This window comes from Palaemon carinicauda, chromosome 1 (genome assembly GCF_036898095.1).
Source record: "Palaemon carinicauda isolate YSFRI2023 chromosome 1, ASM3689809v2, whole genome shotgun sequence".
Lineage (NCBI taxonomy): Eukaryota > Metazoa > Arthropoda > Malacostraca > Decapoda > Palaemonidae > Palaemon > Palaemon carinicauda.
Genome location: NC_090725.1, coordinates 86,654,953 through 86,679,314, shown reverse-complemented (window position 1 = coordinate 86,679,314; position 24,362 = coordinate 86,654,953). Strand labels below are relative to the sequence as shown.

Here is a 24,362-nt window from a genome sequence, read left to right as displayed (position 1 = left end):
TCTCTCTCTCTCTCTCTCTCTCTCTCTCTCTCTAAGATTTTATTTTACCGTCTACTCTACAAAACCAATGTTTGCAAATCAAATGTATACTGTTTAAAATATGACAAAATATTGACGACTCGTTACCGAAGTTTAGGCTATTCACTGCCGATAAATGATAACAAACCCTTTAATGCAAACTAACTGTATCCTTTGATATTCCTCTATATTTATCACGAATTCCTTCTATACCCCCTCAGACACTCTTATTTCAAATATCTAAATTATTCTTATCACAACTAACACCATCTAGTCATTTTCATTCCATTATATCTATTATTCCTCTGGATCTTATTCCCTTTCCTTATTCTGTTTATTCGATGGGATTCGTTTTTCCCTTTACCGTCTTTCAGAATCTATTTTTAGCCACTGGCAATCAAATCCCCCCTTCCCCCGTCTCCTACCGTCTCCCCTGCGAGTCCACCCAGCCTATCTCATCACTCCCCCCACCTTCATCCTCCCCTGTTCTAGGTCTGTAACCTTCTGCCTCATAATATCTCTCTCTCTCTCTCTCTCTCTCTCTCTCTCTCTCTCTCTCTCTCTCTCTCTCTCTCTCTCTCTCTCTCTCTCTCTCTCTCGTTATACAATACTTACAAATAGATGTAGAAACCAAAATCGGTTTTCTTGAAGTGTCAATTAAATACAAAACGAAAAGATTATACCGTGTATACATCCATTTCAATCATAGCTTAAAATACGGTAACCGATTTCGTCCGCAAACCACTATTTTTTAGGAAACACCATTCTATTCCAGAAAATTTTTACTCCTTAAATGTCAATTGCGCTATAATAAAACATGTACTTATGTTGTTAAATTTCGGGTGTGTTTTAAAAATCGAGTATTGCTAACTTATTTTTGTTTTACTTTTGGCTGTGATCACATCAGCTGATGTCTAGCTTCCGCGCGAATACAATAACAAAGAATTGTTTACACCATTTCTTAACTTATTCAAACCATCTATACAGTTAATATTAAATAAACTCCAATGTGTTATAACCTATCATATTTATTGTTTAGTACTTTAAAACCATCTCTCTCTCTCTCTCTCTCTCTCTCTCACATCGAACGTTATAGCGGTAACCTAATTGTTCGGTGACTTTAAAAATAGGCCTAGTACTTTCTTCTTTTACCTTTTTTGCATATGGATCCATAATTGAGGTGGGTACAAGTTGACTTATAACTGAAGTTAGGAAAAGTATTTTGGATATGGAAAGGACAATTATCTTTCGTAACAGTTTAGAATTATCGTAAGTTATCACTCTGTCATTAGCGGCAGTTTGCTATTGTGGATTAAACGCATAAGGAAAAAAATTTCCAGCTTTGCTACAAATTTAGGAATTTATATGGATACGGTAAGTAAAATATTTGTAATAACATAATGTTTACTAAATGTTTGTAATATCATTAGTTATGACTTAGATCATGTGTGTTTAATGCATTCGTTTGTTTATTATGATCGAAGATGGAGCGTAAACAAATGGAAGGTTTCCGTTTCAGGCGGCATCATAAAGAAAAACATTTCATAAATGGCATTCATTTCAATTATTTGAAAGTTCTAATAAAAAATAATTAGAACATTGGTAATAACAAATTCAACATATAATCTATACTTGGTAAAATTGCTGTCAATTCAAAAACACAGATGTATAAATGCGTCTGTTTCTTCGTTGTGATCAGAGATAAACGTAAAAAAAACATTGGTTGTCGTTTTCTATTGTGCTTTTTAGCGTGTTTAGGAAACGCATGATATAAAATCGCCTTTATTTTGATAATTCTGGATTTTCAATCATACAACAAGCTAGTCTATAGAGTGATGGTTTTGCTATTCACCAGTTGTATTATACAATAGATATGACAAACATTAAAATTTGTCTGTATTTTGGGTTGTGTTATAACGGGAAATATATGGTGTTTACACCTATCCTGGTTGTAATTTTAACCATTTTTCAAGTTATTAGAACTTTAAAGTATATTAAATGTTTTATTTATTTACAAAAACAATTTGATATTATAAAGAAATACAGTATAGTACAAAGAAAGTATTGGAAATGGGTAGTAAACACATTTGAATAGGCAAATTGCTGGTTGCCATGGCTGCAATGGAATTATTTCTGTTAGTTGTGTGTTTCGAAATTCGCGATTTTCCATTTACACGAGGTCATTAATCGACCAAATTCTCGCATGATTCGGGACCCTACTGTATATATATATATATATATATATATATATATATATCTAAAGTAGGAAGATGTGATGTAGTTCTAAGGGAATAGTATGGGAAATATGTCTGGGTAATAAGCAAAGCTCTACCTCCAGTTTGTTTCTTCATTATGATCAGAGATAAATGTAAACAAAACATTGGTTGCCATTTTTTAACGTGCTTTTTAGCGTGTTTAGGAAACACATGATATAAAATTGCCTTTAATATTTGTGCCTGTTTTAGTTTAGGGTACTGTAGTACATGCATTAAGTGTTCTGTACATTAAAGGGTAGTTTGTTAACAGTACTACGTACAAGGGAAGGTTTTAAAAGTCTGAATATACATGTTGAATAAATAGGTAAATATGGTGTCACTACTTCGCGGATTTTCACCTATCGCGGCCGTGTCTGGAACCTATCTACCGCGATAAACGAGGGTTCACTGTATACCCTTATGGCTAGGTAACCACCTACCTAGAGGTATGTCCTCAAGTAATTACCTGTTTTACCACCTTGATTACCAAGCAGCAGGTTTCCATTTGGAGGGCTTGAACCTGAGGTTCAAGCTACCCGGAAAAAAAATATTTTCATAATAAAATAAATTTTTGAACATACTTACCCGCTGGTTATATAAGAATGGCTAATGTCCCTGACGCCTCGGCAGAACTATTCAAAACTCGCGGCTAACGCAGGTATGCCAGGTGTACACTAGCGCCCTGGTGGACTACAGGTAGAACTACTCCCACTTATTCAGATTTTCCTTGCTCCTTGGTCTCTAGAGGGGAGGAGGGTGGGATTATAACTTATATAACCAGCGGGTAAGTATGTTCAAAAATTTATTTTATCATGAAAATATAATTTTTAAACATAAAACTTGCCCGATGGTTATATAAGAATGGCTGATTGACACCCTTGGTGGCGGGTCAGAGACAGCAATTTGATTGGAAATTCACTTAATAGTTACACATAACTAATATGAGCGGTTCGTACCTGATAAGGAAACAGACTGCAATGGTTCTCTGCCTCATTTTGTCTGCTATCCTTAAAAGATCCAGCGGTACACTCAGGGGGCTGAAGATCTCTAGGAGCTGTCAAACGGTGCCATAACCTATAACATAACAGGACCCCAACTAATACCCTTGTTCCGGGCGCTCTCAAGGAACAACATGACCACCTGACCAAATCAATAGATTGGGGAAGACTGTCGACCAATCTCCACATACAACCATAAAACAACAAAGTTCCAAGAGAAAGAAAAGGGTACCAGGAATTAGGGGAACATAATGGTAGATCCTTCACCTACTACCGCATTCGCAGCAACAAATGGATCCAAAGTGTAGCAGTCCTCATAAAGAGTCTGAACCTGTTTTAAGTAATGGGATGCAAATACAGATTTACTTCTCCAAAAAGTCGCATCCATTATGCTTTGCAGAGAATGATTCTATTTAAAAGCTACTGAAGTAGCCACTGCTCTTACTTCATGAGCCTTCACCTTGAGCAGTCTAAGATCTGCCTCATTACACTGAATGAGCTTCTCTAATTAAAAGCCTTATAAAAAAGGATAGAACATTCTTCGACATAGGCTGCGAGGACTTCTTGACTGCACACCAGAGCGCATCCGAGCTGCCTCTCAAGTTCTTTGTTCTGTCTAAATATATCCTTAAAGCTCTAACAGGACAGAGCACTTTTTCTATCTCATCGCCCACTATGTCATAAGAGATTAATAATTTCAAAAGACTTGGGCCATGGCCGAGAAGGGAGTTCATTCTTGGCCAGAAAACCCTGCTGCAAGGAACATATCGCTCTTCCGTTTCTGAATCCAATGTTCTTGCTAAAAGCATGAAGCTCACTGACTCTTTTAGCCGTTGCCAAGCTCACTAAGAAAAGGGTCTTCAAAGTCATATCTTTAAAAGTAGCCGAGTGTAGAGGTTCGAACCTGTCACTCATAAGAAATCTAAGCACTACATCCAAGTTCCAGGCTGGTGATACCTGATGACATCTCTTAGATGTTTCAAAAGACCTAAGTAGGTCTTGCAAATCTTTATTGTTGGAGAGATCCAGATTCCTATATCTGAAAACAGTTGCTAGCATAATTCTGTATCCTTTAATCGTCGGGACAGAGAAGTTACGCTTAATCCTCAGATCTAAAAGGAAGTCAGCAATCTGTGTTATAGAGGTATTGAACGAAGACACCGAGTTAGCCCTACACCATTCTCTGAATACCTCCCATTTGGACTGATACACCCTAAAGGTAGATGTTCTCCTTGCTCTTGCAATAGCCTTGGCTGCCTCCTTCGAAAAGCCTCATGACCTTGCGAGTCTTTCGATAGTCAGAAGGCAGTCAGACGTAGAGCTCGGAGATTTTGGTGATTTCTTGACAAATGGGGCTGTCTGAGAAGATCTGCTCTCAACGGGAGGCTTCTCGGCATGTCCACTATCCACTCCATTACCTCCGGGAACCAGATTCTCGACGGCCAGAAAGGAGCAATTAGAATCATCCTGGTCCCCTTGTGAGATACGAACTTTTGCACCACTTTGTATAGGATCTTGAAGGGTGGAAACGCGTAAACATCCATGTGTGTCCAATCCAACAGGAACGCGTCTCTGTGAGCTGCCTCGAGATCCGGTACTGGGGAGCAATACGTTCCCAGTCTCTTTGTTTTAGAGGTTGCAAAGAGATCTATGAGAGGGCGACCCCATAATCGCCATAGCTTCTTGCAAACCTCCAGATGCAGCATCCATTCTGTGGACAGAACTTGATCCCTCCTGCTGAGCCTGTCCGCACTCACATTCTTGGCTCCTTGAATGAATTGAGTCAATAAAAGAATCTTCCTTTCCTTTTCCCAAAGGAGTAGAGATCTCGCTAACTCGTACAGAGACTTCGAGTGGGTCCCCCCCCCTGCTTCGCTATGTACGCTAGGGCCGTGGTGCTGTCCGCATTGACCTGAACTACCTTGTCCAGGACCAGATCCTCGAATCCTTTGAGGGCTAAGTGCACCGCTAAGAGCTCCTTCTGATTGATATGAAGATCCCTCTGCTCCATTGTCCAACGCCCCGAGATCTCTCTTCTTCCCAATGTTGCTCCCCACCCCGAATTTGAGGCATCTGAAAACAACACGAGGTCTGGGTTCCTCTGCTCCAACGAGAGGCCCTCGCTGAGTTTGTGAGCATCGTTCCACCATCGAAGATGTGTTCTGATCGTACTCGTAACGGGAATACTCTCCTTGTCGAGACTGTCTCCCCTTTTCCAATGAGCATTGAGGTGGAACTGAAGGGGGCGTAGGTTCAATCTCCCCAGAGGTACAAACTTCTCTAGAGACGAGAGGGTTCCCAGAAAACTCGTCCATTCCCTTACCGTAGTGACTTTCTTCTCCATAAAAGCCTCCAGCCTTAGAAGAGCTGACTGAACTCTTGCAGGCGACGGAAAAGCCTGAAAATCCTGACTCCGAATCTCCATCCCCAAATTAAGGATCTTTTGGGATGGAGTCAGCTGTGACTTCTTTGAACTCACTAGAAGTCCCAATTCTTTTGTCAAATCCAGGGTCAACTGAAGGTCCTTCAAACAGCGATCGAACAAGGGAGCTCTTATCAACCAATCGTCCAAGTACAGGGAGGTTCTGACGCCCCTCGAGTGCAGCATGCTCGCCACATTCATCATTAGTTTTGTAAAAATCAGAGGAGCTGTGCAGAGGCCAAAACATAAGGCTCGAAACTGGAAGACGTCCTTCCTGTGTACGAACCTCAGATAACGTCTGCAGCTTGGATGTATCGGAACATGTAAATAAGAGTCCTGGAGGTCCAATGATACCATCCAGTCGCCTTTCCTCACCGCTGCCAGCACAGTCTTCTGGGTCTCCATGGTGAATTTCGAGCTCTGGACGTGGCGGTTGAGGGCGCTCACATCCAGAACCGGTCTCCATTCCCCCGAACTCTTAGGAACTAGGCACAAGCGGTTGTAAAACCCTGGAGACTCCAAATCCCGCACCCTTTCTATCGCTCTCTTCTCGAGCAGAAGCGACACTTGAAGGTGCATGGCTTGCCTCTTCGGTTCTCTCTTGTACTTGGGCGAAAGATCCACAGGATCTGCGGCTAAAGGTGGTTTTGATATAAACTGAATTTTGTATCCTTTCTTTAGAAGACGTACGGACCAAGGGTCCACTCCCTTCTTCTCCCATGCCTGCCAGAAGTTGTTTAGCCTGGCTCCCACTGCTGCTTGAAGGGGAGAGCAGTCAGACCCTGCCTCGACTGGGCTTGGCTCCTCTTTTCCTTTGCTTCCTTGCCTCTGGTTTGAAAGAACTTCTCCCTGTAGGTTTACCTCGAAAGGGCTGAGCAGAATGAGAATATGATGTCCCCTCCTTAGTTCTACGAGAAGAGAAGGACGTAGGCAAAACCTTACTGGCTGTTTTAGTAACCAAATCCTGAATAGCCTTCTGAGTTAAATTTGCAGCCACTTCTTCAACTAAATCCTGTTGAAAAAGAGCCGAAGACATGGGCGCAAAAAGCAACTCCGATCTCTGACATGGAGTGACCCCCGCAGAGAGGAAGGAACACAAAGTAGCTCTTTTCTTTATAACCCCTGCAGTAAACAAACCAGCCAGCTCGTTAGAACCATCCCTGACTGCCCTGTCCATACAAGACATAATTTGGATAAGACTACTTGTGTCTGTGTCCTTCATCTCGGTTACTCTTCTGCTTAAGGCTCCCAGTGACCAGTCAAGCAAATTAAATACCTCAAATGCTCTGAACAATCCTTTCAAGAGATGGTCAAACTCCGACATTGACCACCACACTTTAGTCTTTCTCATGGCCAGGCGACGGGAAGAGTCCACCAGGTTTGCGCAGACGCCGGAACTCCCAAACCCAAGACCTCCCTCGTCTCATACCAAAAGTTCGACTTAGAAGCTAACTTGACTGGTGGAAAAGTGAAGCATATCTTGCCCAGAGCTTTTCTTGAATCCATCCAAGCTCCCATTAATTTCAATGCCCTCTCAAAAGAACGGGAAAGCACCATTTTTGTATAAAAGGAAGTCTTCGCTGCCTTGCCTAAGGTAAACTCAGAAGGGGGAGATCGCGGAGCAACTGGTGTAAAATTGTCTGGAAATAATTCCGAGAAGACTAGCATATCCTCCAATTGTTCCTCATGAGAGAGAACCTCATCCGGATCTTCTTCTAACAATTCAGAGATTGGAGCTGTGCTTTGACCCAAACGTTGATCTTCCTGTGTAGGCGCATCAGTGGCGACATGGGCGCGCTTGCATTATTCCATATCCACATCCAATTGACAGTCATTCGCCTTGCGTTTGCTGTCACGTTTGATTTTATAATAGGATGAATCTAGCTGGCGCTGCCGCTCCGCCGCGTCCTGGCGCATCGCGCTGACGCGATGCCCGCGCTGCCACTCCGCGGCGTCCTGGCACGTCGCGCTCCCACGCTGCTCACACTGGCGCTCTGCCCATTCATGACTCGACTGGCGTGGGTCATCACGCTGGCGCTTGGCGCCTGCCTGGCGCTGCCGCTGACGCTCAGCGCCTTCATCAATTAACTTCTGAGCCTCGTCACGCTGCCGCTCAGGCTCCGCTTGCGCCTCGCACCTACTCCCATCCTGCCGCTTCGCGGCTCGCTCCGCCATTTGGCGAACGTCATCACACTTAGACTGACGATCGGCTGTATGCTCTTTCAATAGCTGCTGTGAAACAAAGCTCCGCCGAGACAAATCTACCTGCCGCTGAACAGTGAAACTGGGAGACCGCCTGTGCGATATCACGTCAGCCCCAGAAACAACAGGCCGCCTGCGCGACAACGGGTTTCCCACCGAAGACTGACACCCAGCCTCACTGCCAACAGCCGGCCGATAAGACTGCATCATCGATGAGAGCTGTTGTTTCATATTCAACAACATAGTCCACCTTGGATCGTCTTGAGGAGATAATTGTGTAGCCTTTTCTATAGCGAATTCATCCTCTTCATCGCTCTCCAATCGTTCACCCCTTTCGGGAGAAGAGTCCTAGTCCGAAGGGAGAGGCGGAGCATGAATCGTCACACCCAAACCAGAAATTAACTCCGCATCTGAATCAATTACTCTATCTCCATCGGAACCCACATTCGAGCGCTTAGTAGATGAACACTCGTCAAGGGACCGTAAACGTTCAGGTGCTTCCCAATGACTACAGCCCGGCTGTTGCGGGGAGGAAACGTGCCGCTGTTCCACTGACTGAACTTTCCTCTTAATCTGTCTATAGGCTTTACGCCACTTATCGTCATGTGACCCTTCATCTGAAGAGGGGGACAAAACATTAACCCCACTTCTTCTATGGTGAGGGTGAGCGAACTGAGCTACGTTACCAGGATCACTCGAGGGAACGTCTACATGATTGACGGAGCCTCTCGTTCCCTTTCGCCCCTCGACATAACTTCTCCCCTTCCGGGAGCTTGCCAGAGGTCTTAGGCTAGGCGAACGACAGGATCGCGCAGGCGCGCCCTCCACAACACTTAACACATTCGTCGAACTTTTAACACTTGATTGATCACTAGTGAGACCACTTTTAAGTAAATTAATTTCTGACATCTGTTTTTTGTCCGCCACTAAAGATTCAACCCTCACACCGAGAGAAGATTCAACCCTCACACCGAGAGCTTGAATTGCGGACAACATCTCTCTCATCGTAGGTTCTTTAGGATCTTGATCTACCACTACGGGGGAAGAAACAGGATTAATGACATCAGACCTAGATAAATCCACAGAACGGAAAGAACTACGTCTAATTCTCTCTTTTCTAATCCTATCTTTTTCTAATTTCTGAGTATAACGCTCATAAGCTACCCACTGACTTTCCGTTAATGAAGAACATTCCTCACACCGATCCCCATAAGCACACAATTTTCCCCTACATTTAACACAAATTGTGTGCGGATCAACAGAACCTTTAGGAAGGCGAGTCTGACAACCCTTACTACACTTCCTATAAACAGGGTAGGGGTCGGCCATATTGAAGTGACAAGAGAAAATTAAACAATAACAAAGGTCAAAATAACTAAATAACCTCAAAATAATAGAGATTTCAAGAATATTTGAAAAGGAAATTACCAAAGCGAAAGCCAAAAACAAAAAGACAGAGTACATCACCAAATAAACCGTCCAATTGAATGTAAATAGCGAGTGAATTTTCAACGTTCTGACAAGTATGGTCGGCAGAGAAAATCTGAATAAGTGGGAGTAGTTCTACCTGTAGTCTACCAGGACGCTAGTGTACACCTGGCATACCTGCGATAGCCACGAGTTTTGAATAGTTCTGCCGCGGCGTCAGGGACGTTAGCTATTCTTATATAACCAGCGGGTAAGTTTTATGTTTAAAAATAAGATGTTACTTGGTTTCTTGCATTAAGTGAGAGACGTTGAGGGAGACCCATAGGGTACGTCTCTCCTTCGGTCGAGTTTCACTCTGGGAAAGACCTGTGTTCCAGATCAGGGGAAATCTGCCGTTTAGAGCTACCTGTCCCATAGACGGCTGTATTGCCACCTACAGGTAATAGGCTCAAACTCTATGGAGAGCAACAAGTAGAGGTGATGCATGATGGACATGCAAAGGTCCTCTGTTGCTTAAGCTGAAGAGCGTGATTTCCTTAGTTGGCAATTTATGAGTGCATGACAAGAGTAGCACTCTTGAGAAGAGGGAGAAATAGACTTCAGTTGACTCTCACCAAGGAGTATCTAGTCGTAGAGGAAGTCCATAATGGAATCTCCGTAGTTGTAGACGTGCCACTGTGCGTGACCAGTCTTTTCTGCAAAACTCGTCTTGCTGACAAAGCTAGACCTAGCTCTAGCCAAGTCTGTTAATGAGACAAGTCCGACTATGAGTCTGCATGGAAGTGGGGAGAAGCCATCTATTCCTTTCTCAGATAAAATTGCTCGTAAAAATGAATCTAACAAGAGACAGCAGTCCTTCTGTAAAGAAGATCAATGCTTGGCATTGATATTCATTTCGCTTCTTGACGGGAGACCTCTAAAACAGAGGCTGTAGGAGGATTACCCATGCATAGGGGTTGAATTCCATAAAATCCAAACCCGTGGACAGGATACCACGAAGGGAAATCACGTAGGAGCAGGAAAAGTTCTCCTGCGGACAGGAAACCTACTAATCACTGTCATTCTCCCCCTCTGGCACTTTCCAGAAAGAATATGGTGCTTATTAGGGGATAGAGAGAGTATCATTCATGCTCTGATCATAGTCCTAAGGACATATGGTCCTGAATGTGCCACCCCCCCAACCCCTTTTCTTTCATGCCTCTATAGGAAGCGTCAAATCTAGAAGGACAAGGAGATCTACTCCTTGGGAGAGATTCTCGTTAGGCAGTCTTTTAACTAGACCTGTTATTTGCGCAGGTCTTGTCGAAGACCAAGGGAAGGACGATCCCTAGTGCCGAAGGACCTGGGACCAGGCCAGTTCTTCAGAGGTCGCACTCAATGGGGACTGATGCAGTCTTGTCGGACCTGCGGATGTTTCTGCAGGGTAATGGCACAGTCTACTGATATCCGTGTAGGATATGACTTTCATGTAATTCCTTCGATTACTCAAATGATAGATCGAGGTAAACGGAAGATATCTCACAGGAGTAGAGACGTACAATCAGTTAGTAGGCGAAGGGGATCAAGACGAGGGCCGATGTTATATGGAAGGCTAACTGGTTGATCGCAAAACCTTCCATCGCATCACAAGGTTTGAAGATTAAGCTTGTCTAACCGACAAAGCCTGGCTGTATACTGGCGTCCTCTGTCTTCCTATGAGATCGGATTTTCCAATCATGAGGAAGAGGGTTAGAGACTGCTTACCACTGTAAGATACAAGATAGTATACTTGTAGCTAAAGTCTGGACTTTCTTTCCTCCACGAGAAGACATGAACCGAATATTTTGAGCTCGTGGAGGGGTTCTCTTATGAGAAAACAATATATTCCCAACCACTCCGGCCTAAGGGGGAGTTCCTGTAATGGGAGATAGTCATCGTCAGACTTCATGAACAAGTCTGAGTTTCATGTAGACAGAGGTTTCTCCAGAACGGAAGTAAACGGATCTAGAAGTGTTTCCACTAAGCTTCGTGGGACTAAGGGCCAACGGAGGTGGAGAGAACACAGATTTCCATTATTCTCTGTTATTCTTGTCAGTCACCCATCTAGGGCTGGCTAGAATCATAGCAAGTAAATTGCTATGGCTGTCGATTAGACAACATTGCATTTTTTCCCTAAGAGGTAGAGAATGTCAGTAACCTCGTGAGGTTGTCTCTCTCGCTAGAGGGGGGGGAGAAACAGATTCAAAGAATCTGTCTACCCTATTACCTACGAGAGTGGATTTACTTCAGGAGACTGTCCAATTGGCTTAGTTTCTATTCAAGCAAAATCGGCTCGTGAGCAGCCCCATAACAAATACAACAACAGGAGAGACAGTAGCAACCAAACCAGTCCCTGGTTCTTGAGGCAATTTTTTCACAAACCTTCCTGTAGTATGAACGAAGTGTAAACGAAAAACATGTACGTTCAAGGGAGATGAATTCCTGTAAGTGAGCTTGATTCAATGCATAAACCTGGCCACCTTCAAGCGGATGACTCTGATTTCCCCAACGGCGAGAAGTTTTGGGAACCCAAAAAACCATGTTTGTGATACACGAACAAGAGACCAAAGAGAAGGGGGGGGGATGTGCCTTATGCTAGTAAATTATCCCCATCGCCTGATGAAGGGAGTATTCATAGGTTCCCAGAAGGAAAACAACGTAATTCTGTCAACTCTGTAGGGTCTATCTAAGTAGTGTAAACCTAAGAGTGATGACACACGATCTATGCCGTTTAGGAGAGTACTCTTTTCAGCAGCTCCCTCTTAGGAAGTTGCTGGCTAACTAAAGGCCTAGAATAAGGCAGGCTTATAGTGATCACTAGACTCTGACTAGTAAATGTCAGGCAGCACAATGAACAGCAGCCGAAAACGACGCGCTGCCGTCGTGTAGAACAACGAATAACTAGCTGTTGAACCTAAAACCAGCGAACAGTGCTATTGATAAGCAACCGTGATAGTCTACCCGTTGAAAAACGGCGATTGGTAGCTGACCAATCGGGGATCTGGATAATCCTAGATCTACTGAATTGGTCAGGATCGTTTCGCTCGAGACTGTGCTCATGATCATGATAGCCTCGATCTAGGTCAAGAGAGTCCCGTGATTGTGAGCGTCTCCCACGTGGGCGCCTCGCACAAGAGCATGAACATCTTGCATGAGAGCGACTTGCTTCGAGCATGAGCGCCTCACACGAGAGCGTCTTGCTTCGAGCATGAGCGCCTCACACGAGAGCGTCTTGCTTCGAGCATGAGCGTCTTGCTTCGAGCATGAGCGCCTCGCACAAGAGCCTCTTGCTCATGAGAGCGAGCATCTCATATAAGAGCGTGAGCATCTCACATAAGAGCGTGAGCGTCAAGCATGAGTCTTGCTCGAGGGCGTGAGTGTTTTACATGAAAGCGAGATCATCTCACTCAAGAGCGTCTGGTACGAAAGCATGCTTTACACAAAAGCACGAGTGTTTCACTCGTGAGCGTGCGCATCTAGTTCTAGATTGTGAGCTTATGCCTCTCGACTATGAGCTTTTAGCTCTTGATAGTGTGTCTAGCCGGGTATACAGGGTTGCAGTTCATGATCATGAGCGTCCAAGTAGCATTCAAGAGCATTCAGCCACGATCGTGAGTGTCCTCGCTCGCAATCATGAGAGCGTTATTAAGAGTTGAAGAGACTGGCTTCACAATCATGGCCACAAGCGTCACGCTCGTGACCGTGAGCGTGCAATTCACGCTCGTGACCGTGAGCGTGCAATTCACGCTCGTGACCGTGAGCGTGCAATTCACGCTCGTGACCGTGAGCGTGCAATTCACGCTCGTGACCGTGAGCGTGCAATTCACGCTCGTGACCGTGAGCGTGCAATTCACGCTCGTGACCGTGAGCGTGCAATTCACGCTCGTGACCGTGAGCGTGCAATTCACGCTCGTGACCGTGAGCGTGCAATTCACGCTCGTGACCGTGAGCGTGCAATTCACGCTCGTGACCGTAAGCGTGCAATTCACGCTCATGAACGTAAACGTGAGAGTGACCGCGAGTATCTCGCTCACAATCACTTGGACATTCTCAAGAGGGGTACACTGACATCATAATCATGGTCACGAGCATCTTGCTTGCGACCATGTAACTCACTATCACGAGCGTGAGCGTGCTCGTGAGCATGAGCGTGAGCGCACGTCTCGCTCGCAATCACGAGCGACTAGCTCGTGATCGCAAGCGTCCTCAAAGATACAGCGAAGAGATACAAATGTGGTCGCAAGCGTTGCACGTTACCGTGAGTGAACTCACGATCGTGAGCATGAGCGTGACTGTCACGCTCATCAGCGTGAGCACGATCGTGAGCATCTCGCTTGTCAGCGTGAGAGCGATCGTGTGTTCTCAAAGGTTGAGGAAAGACCAGTGTCGCAATCGAGGTCACTATCTCGCTCGCAATCATGAGCATGAGTGCTAACTTGAACATCTGATTCACGATCACAAGCGTCTAGCTCGTGATCAAGATCACGAACATCATGAGCTCGCGACCCTGAGTGTATAACTCACAGTCTTTGAGTGTGAGCGCAAACATGTGCAAAAGTTGTGTAAAGACTCTCCCTTGGAAGGGGAATATCTTACACTTGTAGGCGAACCTCTGAGCAGCACTCTACAGTATTTCCTTACAACTGGAAGCGAACCTCTAGGCAGCACTCTGCTTCCTTACGAGTTCTATCTCAAAGGAAGGTTAACATAAAGTCTTGCTAGGGAAAAAAAGCCAAGGCTTAATTCAAAGTTGTCCCCGAAGGAATTTCCCTAATGGGAATCCTACCGGAGGAATCCCCCGAAAGGTGGAACCGAACAGGTCTTCTTCGAGAAGAAGAACGTCAAGAGTACGATATCCTATGATCTCGTGATCGTGACAAAGGAAGACGAGGTGATGCGTCTCGCCCCTGTGATCGTTGAACAGAATAAATTCTGAACTCATAATTGGATTGTCACGAACGACATCCTGACCGACCAGGAAGACAAGATGATGAGTCTCGCCCCTACAATTATTGAACAGAATAAAATTCTGATCACATCATTGGAATGTTGCAAACGACATCCAGATCGACCAGAAAGACAAGGTGATGAGTCTTGCCCCTGCGATCATTAAGGAGAAGGAAGATCCGTCAATTCGGTAATTGTCGAACAAGTAGTTGGTTGACGATCGTCCTTGTCCTCGCAATGCTCAACAAGCAGAAGCTGCATACGCGCTGAAACATTGCCTGTAAGGGGAGAGAGAAAAATTGCAGAATGTTAGGAGACGCCAAGATCGGCAGAAGGCGAGAGGACTTGTCGTCAGCAGAAGTCGAAGGAAGGGCGATTGGGAGTAGACCTAGTCGACAGGTAAGATGTCAGCCACAGACTTCACACCCGATGTCGTCATGAAGCACTGATGAAAAAATAAATAGAGGATTAAAAGTTCCTGCCTTCCGAGGGGGAAGAATAAACCCAACCCGCTAACAGGAAAGGAAACCCCCAAGAGGAGTCGTAAGCGCATAGGAATCCTTCCTATAACTCGCATGACGAACATCAACATTTGAACCCGCCACGTTACCCTGTAACGGAGTGTCGTATAGAAACACAAGTCATATCTATATAGAAAAGAAAAGAGCGTAAAGCAATAGTGGTAAATGGCTAAGCCTTGAAGGGAGAGAGAAGAGACGTCCGCTTTCTACCAGCCAAAAGTAAAATGTGACGTGGTTCATTGAACCGTGAGTAGATATAGGTGGTTGGGTAGCTCCAGTCACCCCTCCTACCTACCCACTGTAGTGATTGGGTAGGGTTGCCACCCCGCACTTAAAATCTAATGCCTGCCTTCCAGCTACCAATACAAGTAATAAGCAAATAAATAGCGGAAGGTTTGTTAGTATGGGAACAAAGGTAAAAATATATGATATAATAAATAAAGAGTAATTATCTGAAGGATAAAAACAACTGAAGTTATTTAAATAGATTATGGAAAAAAACTTTCAAAGATACTATAAACATTTACATAATGGAATACAGATTAATTCTATCAAACAGTCATTAATGATTCTAATCATGTGAAATTTCTTAAGTATATCATAAATCCATGGGAGCATAACTTACCTTGTGCCAACCTTTAAGAGGCCATTTTCGACGTTTAAGCAAGAAACCTTCAAATTTCCGTGGGACAAGATCAAATCTCTGGCCCTCTTTCAAACCTTCTAGTATTTCCCATTCTCCTTTTTTCCTTGCTGCAAAAATGAGATGGCAAAATAATTATTTTGTTGATAAGTAAATTATTTTTCATAAGTTACATCTAGCTGCTCAAGTTTGAAAAATAAATTACATGATAAATAAGATAAGTTGAAAATGGTGGTTAGCACTTTGACACCATGTTCTTTGTCTTTCAATAATGTTAAAAAATTATTTAAATTGTAATTAACTTGAAATAAGATGACATTTAATAAGGAAACATTGCTGTATTAGGCATGTCTATTTTGAAAAAAAGTTTTCCTAAACTCCAATTTGGTAATGTACCTATCATATTTGAATCCTGTTGCTCATAGTAGTCACATGAAGGAAATAAATGTAGGGGAAAATTAATTTTGTTTTGCATTTTAATTTTGAGATTATGAATTTGGCACTTCAGAATTAATTGCCTATGGTTTGAGGGTAAGATCCATGGAAATAGTATACATATAAAAAATCTCTTACTTGACTTATGTGCGCTACTTGGTGATCGCCCAGCCTCCTGAGATTCTGCTGATAAGCTATTAGTGTCGATACTCTGGTCCTGAAAATTAATGAAAAATAATTATGACCTGGAGTCATGTTCTAACAATAAGAACACTTTCTATAAAGTAACAATTATCAAATGTCTACAACATAAAGCTAAATATTTCAATAAAAACTTCTTAACTCTTGTTTTCCAAATTAACAACTAAACTAATCTCTTTGGCTTTACAACAAATTACCTTCTCTTGACACCAATCACTGACTAATATATTCTCAAGAATAAGAATTCCGGAGCCTACAAAGTAAGACTGGAGACTATGCAGCCTTCCCATGGACATCAGAGGCATCTGTAGGAATATGCAGGTGTTCCACGATGAACTAAAGAAGCAGTAACTGGAGGGCACTTTGCTAGGGAAGGGTCCCTGGAAGAAGACCCTTCCTCCGAAGTCTCTAAAGAAATACGAAAATAAGCAGCTTCCGTGTGAACACTGGATTCATATATAGGAAGATCTATTAGTCCTGCAACAATTTGAAAAGCAGCACCTGAAGGGTGCTTCCCTCTCGAGGGAATCCTGAGAGAAAACTACCCCTCCAGAGCCTACGATGGAAGAAAGGAACTATGCAGCTTCCTACAGAAAGAGGAGGGGTATCTAGGAAGATCTAAAAGATCCACGACAGCCTGGAGGAACAGCAACTGAAGGGAGCTTCCTAGGGGAAGATCATCAGGTAAAAAATGTCCCCTCCGAAACCTTTAAAGGAAGACTGGGGGCAACGCAGCTTCTCTGAAGATTTCAGGATGAAGGAGGGTCTAGAAGTACCATAGCAATCAATAAAAACCAGAACCGATAGGGTCTTCTCTTGGGAATGGGCCTAGGAGAAGACTCTCCCTACAAAGACTCCAAGGTTAGACTGTTGAAAATGCAGCTACTCCAAAGACCACAGCTGTAAGAAGGTCTATAAGTTCCAAGACAAACTGAAGAGAGAAACCAGAGGCATCTATGATTTTCCTCCAAAGAAGAAGTATCTGGCAAGGTTAAAGAACCTTGGAACATGGTCTGAAGAGCTAATGCTCTGGAGGATACCTCAAGACAGATCAAGGCCCTGGGAGGGCTAATACTCTAGAGGAGACCTCCCGACGGGCAAGGCCCTAGGATCGAAACTGAAGATGACACCCTTAGTCACCTGCAGCATCTCACAAGGGGAAGATCCTCTGAAGGGGAGACAAGTCTCCCCTGAAGGTTCCCGGATAGGTGAGGGAAGAACAAGAAAACACAAAGAGCTACTGCCTCCAGGAAAGGAATACTCCTGATCCTGTTCCTGTACGGGAGAGGGGGTAGATCCCCATGGGAACATCCGCATCAAAGTCCTAAGGGCTCTTACTCAACTTGAAATAAAGACTCCCCTAGGGAGGAAGACTTTCCCGTTTCCCTCCCGACCTCGAAGATTGTCAAGGTAGGAGTTAAGTGAGAGTATGTCCCCCGAACACCAGGAAGGGATATAACTAAAAGGCTATGAACACCACACACTTCCAAGATGCCCTTAGATGCAAACAAAGCCTCGCAAGAGCCCAGGGGAAGAAAAACTTCTATGTTGAAAAGGCAATAATCATTTGCTGAAAGCCCTTCAATACACAATCCAAAAGCATGCTGGAAAAGAAAGAAAACAAAATTCAAAATGCCAATTCTTCAGCGACAGAGAACTTTTGTTCACACTGACAGTTGATATCCAAGAGCAATGTAAGTGAGCTAACCATAGGGGGATTGCCTTCCTGCTTACCAACAGGGAAACTATCTGTCTAGGTAAGCATATTCCGAGTTTTAAACAATAGGAATACTAATTACATATATGAACGTTTCCCAATGCTTACCTTGTGGGAAGCATTGGGGACGTGTACACCTATGAAATCTATATGTAGTTACAAAAGGGAAATGGTTAGTACCTGCTGAGGATGAGGCCAGCACACAGAGGGACCCTTGCAGCTGTTCCCCAAGAGAGGGGAAGATGAAGAAGAGAAAAGAGCCAGTCATTCTTATTCATTCATCCCCGACTTACCCGGGTAACCAAAGCCCTCAACCATCTGCTACTTGTCCAACAAAAAGCCCAAGGAATTTCTAAACCACTAATAGTTGTGCAGCCACCACAGGACAGATAGAAAGCGTATCAAGGTTCCTGTGGGTCACGTCTTACAGGTAGCAGGAGGTGAAGGTCGTCTGACTCTTCCACACGCCCGTTTGTAACACAGAAAAGTTGCATTTGAAGGCCAGGGATGTACTGATGCCCCTGACATCATGAGTTCTAGGTTGTTGAGCTGGAGGAGGATCAAGTTTGCCGAGTCTATGACTTCACGAATCCAGGACGAGATGGTGTTTTTGGTGACCCTTCTCTTTAATTCTAACCGTGCTGACAAAAAGGGCTGCCTACCGGGGACAAGTTGCTTCATTGCGTTCCAGATAATATATCAATTTCCTCACTGGGCACAGTAACAGTTGATCTGGGTCATTGGTTACAGAACGTAGACTCTTAATCTGAAAGGGCCCGAATCTAGGGTCCAGCACCCCTGGATTTTGAGTCTTACCAATAAACTAACGAACGAAGCCAAGAGTCAACTCCCCCCATCACCTTAAATGGGTGATGTCGTATGAGAGACCATGAAGTTTGCTAACTCTCTTTGCGGAGGCTAAAGAGAGTAGGAATGGCCCTTCAAGGACCGCAGGACGCAAACCGCTTTCCAAGGAGGAGGTCGAATCTCCAACTGTGGGCAAGTGATCTCATAACTCGGTATGAGGAGAGAAAGCTCCAATGAAGAGGACAGGACTACTCCTTTTAGTGTTAAAGGCTAGGCTTAAGGCTGTGCTATAGCCTTTCACAGCTGAGACCTAAAGCCTTTCACAGCTGAGACCTAGAGTATTTTTTCCTCCCAAAGGTATACATGGAATTTTGATATTGTTGGAAAAGTGCCATCAAGGGGAGAGATACTCCTTCCACCACAGAAGACTGTCCACTTTTCCTGGTAAACCAAGGCTGAAGATCTTCGTTAAGTATCCAGACATTCTTCTCGCAACTTGTTGCGAAAAACCTCTCCGAGAGAGGAAATGCTGAGTAGTCTCCAGGCGTGAAACCGTAGAGACGGGACGGTCTTGTGGAAGATGTTCACGTGGTTGTTTGAATAGATCTAGTAATGGAGGGAGTTCTCTCAGAAAATCTACATGTTGCAGAAGGTCTGGGAACCATTCTTCATGATGCCGTAGCAGGGCCATGAGTGTCATCAGTAGGTTGATGGATGCTATGGTCTTACTGAAAACCCTTCTCATCAGACAGAAAGGGGGTAAGGCGTACAAATCAATGTTGTCACACCGTTTTTGGAATGCATCTTGCCATAGAGCTTGAGGGGCAGGGATTGGAGAGCAGTATAGGAGAGCCTGAAAATTAGGGATGTCGCGAGCAGGTCTACAGTCTGGAAACCCAACAAAGTCAGGACTTGACTTTGTTGGCTATCAGAGAATTCAAAGGCCATTTGGAAAACACTATCTGAGTCACCCTGCTCAAGTTATCTGCAAACAAATTCCTCTTGCCGGAAATGAAGCAATCTGATAGGGACACCAAATGTTCTTCTGTCCATCTAAGCATCTCTACTGCTTGATGGCATAGGTCTGTGAAAAGGTACCGCCTTGTTTGTTTATATAAGCCACCACCATAGTGTTGTCGCTCATCAGCACTACGGAGTGACCACCCAGAGCAATATAGGCTGCTCTCATCTCTAGGAGATTTATGTGGTGGTACCTTTCAGACTCGGACCTGAAGCCCGAGGCTGTGTTGCAGCAAGTAGGACCCCCATCTTCTTTTGATGCATCTGTGTAGAGCATGAAGTCCGGACGATGGACAAGAAGGCCTAGTCCTTCGAAGAGGTTCTCCTCTGCCACTCACCAATGAAGATCCATCACTTGATTCTGTTGTATTGGGACTAAGGTGTCTGGGGAGCCGGAGTGCTGGTTCCATACAGACTTTGGTGACTTCCTCCACCTCTCAGCAGCCTGCTCAACGTCCTTAGGCTCAAACACGTTCGTTCCCATAACGGAAGGATGTCTGAGCCTGTACATTTCAGTGCTAGGGGCCTCACAGTATTGTCTTGGAGTCCTTTGACTCTCTTCTGGGAGGGATGCAGGACCCCAACAATGACGGAGGCAGGCTCTTCTCCATCCTTATTCGAGAAGACTTTACCGCGCATGGTGGGGTTTCCCTCAATGGTGTGATGGGGGATCGTCTCACCTCACGTGACTCTCCTGAGGACGGGAAATCTTCGTCCGAAGGGAAGGGAGAAAAGTCTGAGGGGGGAGGGAGCCTGCCTCGAAGACTTACGAGGAGACAGCTTTGTCCTCGGAGAAGTTACCGTGTCCGAGACTCCTCTTTTCCTTTTCAGGGGAGTAGAAACAGCCAAGGATTTGTGGCCCAACTCAGAGAGAACAGGCTTGAATGCCTGTGCTACCGCTCTAATTAGAGCCCCAAACCAGGGCTGACGGCTGCGCTGTCAGACACTCCCTCTGGAGGGGGAGTTGCCTGCAAGAAGAAAGAAGATATGTCCCTGGACCTTTCTGGAACCTTCCCCCCTACCTGCAAGTGTGCAGTTCTGCACTTGCGGGGGGGGGGGGGGAATGCGGTGATGGCGCCCTTACCGCGTGTTGTCCTGCAGCCTCGCGCATGGGAGGGCATTGGCAATTGTGCTGGGAAGGGCATTGGCAATTGTGCTGGGGAGGGCATTGGCAATTGCGCTGAGGAGCGCGCTGGCGCTCGCGCGATGGGGAATACCCGGGGCTCGCGCGATGGGGAATACCCGGGGCTCGCGCGATGGGGAATACCCGGGGCTCGCGCGATGGGGAATACCCGGGGCTCGCGCGATGGGGAATACCCGGGGCTCGCGCGATGGGGAATACCCGGGGCTCGCGCGATGGGGAATACCCGGGGCTCGCGCGATGGGGAATACCCGGGGCTCGCGCGATGGGGAATACCCGGGGCTCGCGCGATGGGGAATACCCGGGGCTCGCGCGATGGGGAATACCCGGGGCTCGCGCGATGGGGAATACCCGGGGCTCGCGCGATGGGGAATACCCGGGGCTCGCGCGATGGGGAATACCCGGGGCTCGCGCGATGGGGAATACCCGGGGCTCGCGCGATGGGGAATACCCGGGGCTCGCGCGATGGGGAATACCCGGGGCTCGCGCGATGGGGAATACCCGGGGCTCGCGCGATGGGGAATACCCGGGGCTCGCGCGATGGGGAATACCCGGGGCTCGCGCGATGGGGAATACCCGGGGCTCGCGCGATGGGGAATACCCGGGGCTCGCGCGATGGGGAATACCCGGGGCTCGCGCGATGGGGAATACCCGGGGCTCGCGCGATGGGGAATACCCGGGGCTCGCGCGATGGGGAATACCCGGGGCTCGCGCGATGGGGAATACCCGGGGCTCGCGCGATGGGGAATACCCAGGGCTCGCGCGATGGGGAATACCCAGGGCTCGCGCGATGGGGAATACCCAGGGCTCGCAGAAGAGACTTCATGGAGTGCGCAGGAATCAGATTGACGTGTAGGATCAGAATGAAGAGCCCGTGCGGGCGAAAATAAAAGATCGTCGGCATGTACTCGCGTACCAGAATGTTGGCACGCGCGGGCATACGAGTTTGTTGGCGCGCACGCATACGAGTTTGTTGGCGCGCGCGCACGAGTGCGCAAAACTATTGGCGCGCGCGCGAAAGACTATCGGCGCGAGCATGCGCACACGCGGAAGACTATCGACGCGTGCGCGCGCGGAAAACTATTGGCGCGCATGCACGCAAGACTATTGGCGCGCGGGCGCAAGACTATTGGCGCGCGCGCGCAAGACTGTTGGCGCGCGCGGGAGAACATCAGTACCTGCGCGCGGAAAAGATCGTTGGCTCTTGCGCGCGGAAAAGATCATTGGCGCTTGCGCGCGTAAGATCATCGGCGCTTGTGTGGATCGTCGGCGTTTGCACGCGTAAGAAAATCGTCGGCGAGTTAGCGGTGCACATGCGGGAAACCATCGGTACCCGCGCGCGGACGATCATCGGCGCTTATGCACGTAAGAAAATAGTCGGCGCTTGCGCGCGTGAGAAAATCGTCGGCGCTTGCACGCGTGAGAAGATCATCGGCGCTTGCGCGTAAGAAGATCGTCGGCGCTTGCGCGCGTAAGAAGATCGTCGGCGCTTGCGCACGTAAGAAGATCGTTGGCGCTTGCGCACGTAAGAAGATCATCGGCGCTTGTGCGCGTATGAAGATCGGCGAGCGCGCGCGCTTCACGCGCTAGTAGATTGAAGGGTCAGCTGGCAGGACGATCAGGAACTGGGATGTGTCCTTAAAAAAGAGCGAGCATCCCCCGATGAGGACTGTAAGCAGGTCTGCTTTAGAGTCCAGGACCGAAATCCTTCGTTGCAGCGCAAGGTTGCGCTGGTAGATCAATAGGTCAGCTGGCAGGACGATCAGGAACTGGGATGTGCCCTTTGGAAGGGCCAGCATCCACCGATGGGACCGTAAAAGGTCCGTGTTAGAGTCCAGGACCGAAGTCCAAAGGACCACGTTGCAGCACAAGGTAGAGGTCACTGGAAGTTCTGCTTGATCCTCCAAAGTCTCTATGAGAGACCTCTCCCGCGAACGAGAGAGGTGCCCTTCGTAGAAGAGACTTGAAGACACTCGTGGTGACGCCCCTTAGGGCCGTTGGATCAGCAAGCTGACCTTATCAGTAGCGATCTCCCCGAAGAGGAGCGATCCTCCGAAGAGGAGTCTCTATGAGTGGTCTCTCTCGCGAACGAGATAGGTGACACTTCGTAGAAGAGACCTGATGGCCTCTCTCGCGAACGAGAGAGGTGAACACTTCGTAGAAGAGACTTGCCAAGACTGTGCTCCACCCTGAAGGAAGAGAAACTCAGCAAGGGGGGGAGAAAAGTCTGGCCGCAGGGCAGCAACAGTAGTCGAAGGCGAAGGGAGAAAACCTCACACCTGGGGAGGAAACCTCCCTCAGAAGGGAAGTTGTCCAACCCCTGGAGGTGAACCTCCATTAGCGTTCTAAGATTATCTGAAGTGCTGGCATGTTGTCACGGGAGAACTTCTAAGAAAAGGGATAACGCCCATGACGACATCCTCTGAGGGATGGCAGCGACAGCAGAATCCCCAGGCATGAACAGGACAGCTCTGCTTCGTTGGCACTGTAGTCGAACGAAGAAAACCTGCATAGTTAACTGGGAAAAGTAATTAAATAATTATTTTAACAGAAATTCCCTAGGGAGGAACTCCGAAGAGGAACCCCGAGGGAAAAACATAAAATAAGAATTAAGTATGCGCCCACCTTCCCCAAATGACATCCATGGGAGAAGGGGGGGGAGTAACTGTAATAAAAACAGAATTATAACAGAATTATAATTGTCTAATCATCTAAGAATATAATAGTGAGAACCACTGAACCCCCGAAGGGAAGTGTTCCCCACGGAAAAAGCTGAAAAGTTAGAATACAATTAGATTTCACTAAAAATAATTGAAACAAACAAACGGAATAGCAACCTAACCCGCAACGGGAAAGGAGCGACCGTAATAGTACGTAGTAGTAGTAAAGGTGAACGACCTCGAGTAGAGAGAGACCGTAGTCAATCTTAAAAGGCCACATTCCCTTCGCTGAGAATCCAAGTTTCCCGTAGGAAAAGAGGAAAAGCGAAGATAAAAGATGAACGAAGAGGGTCCAGGAGATGATGATTCCCCTGCGGCAGCAGAGTTAACGTAAATATGCCGACGGGAAGACCGATGGACCCGAGAGGGAGAGGTCGTTCCCCACGAAGAGGAACTGTGGTGGTTTATATATATATTCCAAGTATAAGAAAAAGAAAGTAAAAAGACAAAAATTAATGGCAGTCCAAAATAGGCGAGGAGAGAGAGGGAGGCAACAACCGTTCCCACTTCGAGCCAAAAGTAAAGTGAGCTCAAGCACAGGTGTGTGTGAGGGGGGGTAGCAGGCTGCCCCCTAACCCCCGCTAACTAGCGGTGGGGTAGTAAACCCTTGTTAAAATTTTAATGGCTCTTCATTTCAGCTACGCCGAAAGTAATAACCCTTTATTATACAGCGTGGTTTGTATGTCAGTTACGGAACAATTAGCTGATCAACCCTACGTAGTCTACCGTCAACCTCAATTTTCGGATAAAAAATCTCCCTTATTATTAACGCATGCAACCGAAGGATCCAGTACTGTATTTCATAGTTACTAAAAGAAACAATTATTAAATGATCCATCATTTTCCAATTAGCATACTAATTTCAATAG

General features: G+C 46.2%; 1 protein-coding gene across 5 annotated transcripts in view; it reads right to left on the bottom strand.

Moving 5' to 3' along the window:
* The window catches only part of LOC137649613 (oxysterol-binding protein-related protein 3-like), a 304,712-nt gene that overhangs the window by 229,432 nt on the left and 50,918 nt on the right, over positions 1–24,362 (bottom strand). For all 5 annotated transcript variants that reach the window (XM_068382594.1, XM_068382611.1, XM_068382620.1 and 2 more), the window contains exons 3-4: positions 16,026–16,104; positions 15,435–15,562 (exon numbers count right to left, since the gene is read on the bottom strand). In XM_068382594.1, the coding sequence (XP_068238695.1) occupies positions 15,435–15,562; positions 16,026–16,104 (207 nt within the window). The remainder of the gene's footprint in view (positions 1–15,434; positions 15,563–16,025; positions 16,105–24,362) is intronic.